The sequence below is a fragment of the Musa acuminata genome, chromosome BXJ2-5, assembly GCF_036884655.1.
Source record: "Musa acuminata AAA Group cultivar baxijiao chromosome BXJ2-5, Cavendish_Baxijiao_AAA, whole genome shotgun sequence".
NCBI classification, from domain to species: Eukaryota; Viridiplantae; Streptophyta; class Magnoliopsida; order Zingiberales; family Musaceae; genus Musa; species Musa acuminata.
The window spans coordinates 4315362-4323342 of record NC_088342.1 but is presented as its reverse complement, the minus strand read 5'-3'; the positions used below and the strand labels follow the sequence as shown (position 1 = coordinate 4323342).

At 37.3% G+C, this 7981-nt stretch overlaps 1 protein-coding gene across 1 annotated transcript; it reads right to left on the bottom strand.

Moving 5' to 3' along the window:
- Positions 1-833: 833 nt before the first annotated feature.
- Positions 834-7596, bottom strand: LOC103984047 (probable fructokinase-6, chloroplastic). Its single transcript, XM_009401452.3, has 7 exons — positions 7256-7596; positions 6356-6573; positions 4463-4675; positions 4140-4337; positions 3910-4047; positions 2310-2426; positions 834-1160 (listed from the first exon to the last, which is right to left on the bottom strand). The coding sequence occupies exons 1-7, from the start codon at positions 7404-7406 to the stop codon at positions 1026-1028; spliced, it is 1170 nt and encodes a 389-aa protein (XP_009399727.2). The 5' UTR covers positions 7407-7596; the 3' UTR covers positions 834-1025.
- Positions 7597-7981: the final 385 nt, after the last annotated feature.

Sequence of the window (7981 nt, the reverse complement as noted above, 5' to 3'; positions counted from 1 at the left end):
GGCAGCTTCTTTGGGCTCCAATCCCTTGGGGGGAAATATTGCAGGATTTTGGCCCTTGGAGAGAACCATCTGTAAGTGGTCTATCATTCATGAAGAAGCACGTCATCACTCTTCTGAAATGTGATTCACCTAAGACACTGCATGACAGGAAGTTCAACAAATTACTGGAAAGAATTCCATTTAAGCTGCATCATGTCCTTTGTTCTTATTCCATGCAAATCAGGAAGCTTTTGTCTCATTATTTGGACAAACAGTTTGCAGGAACATCATAGGTGGCAAAAGGTTCACTGAATAAGCCGGTCGAGTCAATCTAGGCTTTGCATCATATACTCAACACTAATACATTTCTTCTCTGAAGCTGCTTCATCAATGCCTTTTATGACGTTAGAGAGCCATTCCAGGAGAAAATTCTTAATTTCTTCAAGTAAGCTGAAATCTGTCTGCCTTTCAATTTTCAGAGAAAAAAGTCATGTAGGTTTTGCAATGAAATTATACCATCTATCGAAATGTTAAAAAGCCAATTGGACTTTCAGCAAAACCAACTTATTCTGCTACAGGAAGTCATAGAGAAAAATGAACTTCCTTGAATCATATCACATTTCAGGCTTTCAACTTATGACACTAAAGACAATGGATAATAACAGGAACAATGTGTCTAGCTATCTGAGAATTAAGATTATCGCTCACTGATTACAAACAGCAGCAAACAGCAAATCTTTGCCGTTGTTGTTCTAGTTATTATCATCAATTGTTTCTTTAGATTACCTAAGCTCAAAAAGAAAGTACAAGAGAAGGTTTCAGTACAGAAAGCACAGCCATAAATAAACTTCAGATGGAGGCAAATTAAGCTTTTGACCAATAACTTTTCTTTATTTATAACTGCAGGGCTGCCAAATAATTACCGTTATCGAGCAGATTACTGCAGTAAAAGGATCCAACCTATTATCCTGATTGGGAGGGCTGCAGTTTACATGGCTGACGTCGGCATAAGGATTTAGATGAAGGAATGACTACAACTGCTCAGTTTAAGCAACCATATTGACCAAAGCACTCAGCACTGCCTCCCGAGTTGGTAAAGCTGGGATTGCTCCCCTTTCCATCACAGTCAAAGCTCCACATGCATTTGCAAATTTAAGGGCTTCTCTAAGCCATTGTTCGTCCTGTTTATTCAATGAAGAAAAAACTCAGCCAGTACTATATAAAATGATGGAATATCTGAACTAGACAGGAGTAAAAAAAGGATTAATTACCTTTACAAGAAAAAAGAATTTGATTTACAAGGTAAATTCTTGTTTGTTAACTTCTCTAATATCAGATGACATGCATTTTACAAACTCATCTTCTTAAATTTGCTTTATTTCTTTTTTCAAGCCCTAAGTTCGAGTAAGGTCTCGGTAGCCTTCAACTGCAAGCAATGTCTCAGGGAAGGTTTCAAAATATCCTCAGACATCATAACAACTAACCATATTCTACTCATGATCAAAGATTTTGAGCATTTAATTGCCTTAGTTTAAACCTATGCCAGGCTGCTTTCAGATGACTTCATAGTTTAGCTCCTCTTTTCTGCCAAGGATAAGAATGCATCAGCCAGATTGCTCAGAACATTTATTGTCTGAAACACTAAATTAGGATCCAGCTATGCTCATCAAAATTTTCACTAAAATGATACACAATTAGATACTATTTTTGAGTAATGTTAGTTTCTGTAGAACGTACTCCGGTTAGTGTTAATTCATATTTCTTGTCAAGAAAAAATTACAGATGAATTTATATGCTCTTGAACTTCCTTTTGTAACCATGATCCAGGTTTCCCATGCATGCAAACTTAAATCAATAACAAATGACTGACGAAAAACTCATGGTGTCCAAATAGGTTGTAGAATAGTGCTGTATTTACTTGCACCCATAGCAAATCAAGTTAGAGGCAAAGGTCAATGAAAAGATGTGAAGAAACTGTCAAACATGCACCATCTAGAGAAGACTGAATATAGAATAATGTATTTCTGAAACTAGAAGCTGAGAACATAATTAGATATGCATAAACAGCATGGAAAACAGCAAATGCATAATAACTTTGCTGGTGTTCTTTTGATGAGAAAAATTATTTTCATACAAATGTCACAAATAATGCAAAAAAGCTTATATCATTTAATCAGCAAGTGCAAAACGAATGTTGAGGAAAGCAATGAGACACTCAAATATTTATACTTGAATGTGATGTATCATCTATATACAAACAGGAAAACTTGTGGGCATAGTCACGACAAGGACAACATTGTCGTTGTTGTTATAATTACAGAAATTGGTACCTGGAGCAGTGAAATATCACTGGCTAATTGGGACAATATTCCAGCCACGAAAGCATCTCCAGCACCAGTAGTGTCCACTTGTTCAACTTTCAATCCACTAACCCTCCCACTGAAGTCCTACATAATTACAAGGTATTTCATACTAAGGGCAGTGATAGAAGGAAAATGGAACAAATAATGTAGAACTGTAGTTCGAAATATCAGTAGAGAAAGAGAATCTAAAGGCTAAAATATCAGAGTTCTAAAATGAAATATACGGAGGTTTAGAAAAATAGACTAAGTGGAAGAATAGAGAGCAGCTTGGCATAATGATAAGTTCATAATCACTTGGAGCCTTTTGTATGGTTGATGGTTGGGGTATGCCAATTATTTGGTTTGTAGTATCAGAGTATTAAGGTTTCTGGTTCATTATATTCGGTTGGGACATGTAGCAACACTTACTGTGAAATATGAGGTAAGATATTTTGGTTACTAAGGCATTATTATATATTGATTTAGATCAGGAAAAAAAATCATCGGAAAATTACCTGAAACTTTTGAACTAAATACACTCTTAATTGTTTGATAAATTTGTTGTTTTTTATTTTATTTAAGTGGATTCTGTAGTACAAATGTCTCATCAGGGTATTTTATGTACATTGTTGGTCCTATGTACAGCTACCTTGATAACATGTCCCACCATCCATGATGCAGAATTACTTGGAACCGGGATATCATACTCGTACCAAATTCCACGGAGATAGTGTAATCTTGGTGACCACAAGTACTACGGTCTGATTTAGATATCTTGGTTTACATTGCAAATGTCCCTCAGTCCAAGACTGAGACTAAAGTTGGATAAATGGGTTTTAGCCTTTTAGGTGGGAAGTGTTTGTGAATGTATACACTTTTAATGGTGGATAGAAGACCCATAAAATGTAACAGCTCCTGTGTAACATAAAGCATAGGAAACAACAAGGCCTTTTTTTTTTGTCAAGTGGTAGGTGGTGAAAGGCCAGAAAGTCTTTCACACATTACTGACCAAAAAACAGTTCCCATGTAAAATGGACCCTCCTCGAACCTCAAAATGGCGAGGGCTTCATTAGTTAGTGGCCTTCATGTTAAGTTGAATCACTGAATTCCATTTTTTATGCAATACCAAATAATAATCACTTCTATTAAAGACCTTTTGTTACTCAACAATGGGAAACAATCAAATAAAACTGCATTACGATGATCAAGGTGAATAAATTTTCATTGACATCTTAAGTTCAAGTGCTCTTAAATAAACAGAAGTTCATGCAAAATTTTAGTGCTGGTTGATTGGTTAGAATGCCAAACAGCTAGGAACAGGCATATCTAGTAATATAGAATTTTGAGATGATGTTGAGATGATATGGCCTTAGCAAAAGATGAAATGATCAGTAAAACCCTTTTTGGATTTAATACAGCATGAGGTTGAAGATCAAAATTAACTCAGTGGTTTTAATATACCCAACATATTTCACGCAGTTTGGTCTACAAGTTTGCTCTTTTGTCTTATACAATAAAATATAATGAACAAGCATAAAAGAAGATAGAATGATGATGTTTACACATGCTAAAAGCACAAATCACATACCTTTGAGTAATATCTGCAGCCATTGGGACCTTCAGTTACAAGTAGCAATTTAAGATTTGGATGAAACAGTTTCCTTACAACAGCATCATCATAGGGATCTTCCCCTTTAGTCAAAAAGGAAATTTCTTCTTCACTTATCTGCTCCAGTAGACTAATAAATTCAGCAGTCTAATGCACCTAATGAAGTAAAATGCTTAAAAGACAAGTCTTTTAACATATGAAAATGCTACCTTGATGATATCAGCAGTATCCCATATGCTCAAGATACCATCTCTAGCACTTTCTGCAGATGGCCAAAGTGGCAGTCTTAGGTTGGGATCATATGACAGAAGCACTCCAGCTTCTTTAGCAGCTTTAGCTGCAGCAATGTGTGCAGACTTGCATGGTTCAGTGATAAGGCTGATAGATCCATAATGGAAGATCTTTGCCTGACATAAATGTTATGATCAACAATCTGAGTAAATTATATTGCAAATACAGTGACTAAGCATAAACACAAGATGACCGAAAGAATCCATAGATCTTTTCTATCAACCGATTTGTCCTCATATACCTTCGTAATGATGTCAAGATCAAGTTCTGCTACTTCAAGAAGCATATCAGCACTAGGATTTCGGTAGAACATGAATTCACGTTCACCATCACTTCTTAATGTAACAAAAGCCAAAGCTGTACGAGCACCAGGGTCAAATCGCATTCCTTGACTATTCACATTATTTTCCTTTAAAATGTTAGCTAGCAAGTACCCGAACTCATCATCACCAACCTGTTCATGGAGTTCAACAAATTAGGTGTGCTGATATCACAACAACAGTACTTCTAGAGCTAAAAAATTATACACATCATAAAACTATCTCATCTTTTGGTTAAGCATAGAAAACTCGTTGCTGCAAAAACAGGCACGCTCATTCCATGTTCATTATGGTTTTTCAGTTTTTACTTATATGCTTGGTTAGATGACCTAGCATGGATGGAAAAAAAAAATGCTTGATACAGTCAACACTGTTTTGTGTTATTAATGATGAATGGCATGGCAAAGCAATAGGTTCGAGTCTTTTAAATAATGAATCATTTTTGCTTGTACAGTAAGCACCCAAGAAATATTAGGATTATATGGACCAACAAGCACAGGATGTTGGCAATGCGGACAGATTGTGATCCTTCCAAAATATAAAGTGGGTCCAAAATTTATGCTGTAAAGTGATGATGGAACTCTTCCAAATTTTGAATTGATCGTAGGGACTTTAATATTTTATTCATATCAGAACTAGACCAAGCTAGAAACAAAAAGGTAAATGTTTATATTTTTTGCAGCTTTAAGTAGATCAACAGTCATTTTCTGAATCTAGTAATCTTTATAGGGTTTAAGAACAGTTGTAGGATATTGGAGAGTGCTTTTAATGTAGATTAACTTGGTCAAGATCTGTTTAGCAGCTTATAAATGAGGATTTAAGGTTTAAAAACTGTTAAAGATTTCTCAAGTAAGAAATCATATTTTATGGTGAAAACCACATACTCTTCACCTTTACTTTTTCTTCTTAATTTTACTATATAGTTAAATAAAACTTCTTAATTAGAAAGCCCTCTATATGAAAACTTCTTAATTTTCAAAAAATCCTCATTTCTTCCATGAGCTTCTTGGACATAACAAATTCATTTTGGTCAATCCAATAAGTTTTAACTGAGATCAGTCCTGAACTTTGCTTGATTTGGGTTCGAGTCAGGCAGTCTCTGTTTCAGTTTGTCATGGCATACTAATTTGAATTCGATCTGCACCCTAGTCTTGGAGCATCACTCATTCCACTTGGTTAGGTCCTCTCCTCCCAAAAAGACTGATACAATATTCACTTATATATAATCAGAAATCATGGGTTTCGAAAAATTATTTACTTGTTTAACATTCTCCAAAATTTTATGCTTTACCAAAAAACCTTGGTCTGTATAAACTTCCTAAGAAGTATTGTGGATGTCTTTTCTGTTATCTAGAGTCTAGTAAGCACATAGGTCTTTAGTACTATATGTCTATACAAATATACCAGGCCAATCCTCTTTGAGGATGTCCATGACTATTTTTCAGGAACAAACCTAAACAATGACCTCATTTGCTTCTCTTCATCCTCTCTTCAATCCCTCGTCGAAAGAAGATAGTAGGAGGTGATAAATCTACCAAAAGCTTTCATGTACAATAATACAATGTGATATGTACGACTAAACAACAAAATGTCAAGAAGGCTATATTGAATATTTTGTCCAAATTTTTAGTGACTTGAAATAGAACATCAAAGAATCTTTATACTTCTTATTTGAAAACACAAGGGACTTGTGAGAACACTGGAAGGCTATGGGTACAAAGAACTAGTTTGATTCTAAGTTCATGTGACAATGGAGAAATCTACCAAGGAAGAGGCAATTTATATTCAAATAGAGTACATTCTGAGGGAATTACCTTTCCAATAAATGCTGATGAACCACCAAGACGTGCTATTCCGACAGCAACATTAGCTGGTGCACCTCCAGGGGCCTTCTTGAAAGCTGGAGCTTCGGCCAATGATAAGCCACTGACAGTTGGCACAAAATCAATCAGCATTTCTCCAAAGCAGACTATAAGTGAAGAATCACTTGTCTCTAGAGGATCACTATTCCCCGAAACTGCTTTTATACAACCTATAGTAGCAACAAAATGTCAGGAAGCAACCAAAAAGTTCCCAAATTGTGATGGAAATGAAGGTTAACAGAATAACTCGTGATTGACAATCACAAAGAGAAAATGCTGGATATTGATGGAATAAGAGGCATCCAGACAAGTACCACAAGTCTTTCAATTTTCAATAGATTTCTGAAGTTGGACAATTCACTTAGTAAGCAAGCAGATGCTTCATTTGTTTGACCTTTCTTTTCTTAATTTCAAACTCATGAAGTTATCCATAAAATCAAAATTATGGACAAACCCTTTTTTGCTGACTCGTCATATAAAGAAATGTTAATCCTTTACCAAACAGTCAGATACGAACCCTTTTTGGATTAACCTATTGCCGTCAGATTCTAAGATCTTGTAACACATTATATGATAGCACTATATCGCACAGAGAACACCAAATCATGGAGCCTTTGCTTAAAACATGAACCTTATCTGTAATCAAAGTTATGATGGTTTCGATTAGAAGTAATCACAGAAAAACTGGAACATCAGCACACTAAGATCGGCCAAGCTTTTGTAACACATTATCGTTTTGTCGAAGAGTCTGATTTCTACCAGCAGTGGTTTAGCTAGGTTGTAATCTGCACTAAGCAATGGTATGTTTGAGTAAAGAGCGACTAAATTCCAGTTGCGAGCTCCAATCCGAACCTCGGTGTCGACGGATCGGGTAGCACGTGGGCAAGGCTACTATGGTAGGTCGTCTGGTTGGGAACATTCTGAGAGAAGCGGCGTCGTTGGAGCGGAGTCGGGCGCCCGATGCGAGGCCGGGGAATGCGGGGGCGGCGGCGTGGAAGGCCATTGGATCGCGCCCTTCGGACTCCGAAGCGCTCGCGGAGCTCTAGAAGAGATTCCTCTTCTCGGAAAAACCAGGGTTAAGTACCGATGCGGGAGGGGGAGGTGGTGGTCGTCCTACTTTGGATGTGCCGTTGGTGGCCTTCCAGCTTCTTTGATAGCGGAGAGGCAAGTGGGAGAGGATCGCCCGTCGCAACCCATTGACGGAGAGCCAAAAAGAAGCAAATTTATTGCTTGATATTCTCCCGAAACGGTGGAACCCAGTTTCTAATCAAATGCGAAGGTGTTCTTCCCTAGGAAATGGCTTGGCCGAAACACAGGAGCTATTTCAGGAGTTATTTCTTGAGGATTAAAAATTGATGCCGATAAATTTACCGTTTGACCTGCCTAAATTAGCGAGAAACTGCTCTTTAACCCCTAAATGTTTTACCCATCTCCGCTACCTGTGTGCTTATTCGAGGAATGGAGCGGGAACCATGTTGAATATAGACTTGGGCCGCACTTACACCCTTTCCCGTGGCGGGGCGGAGGCGGGTGGGTTGTGGGTTGCGCGACGGCCCACGCACCCACCCCGACTCCAAA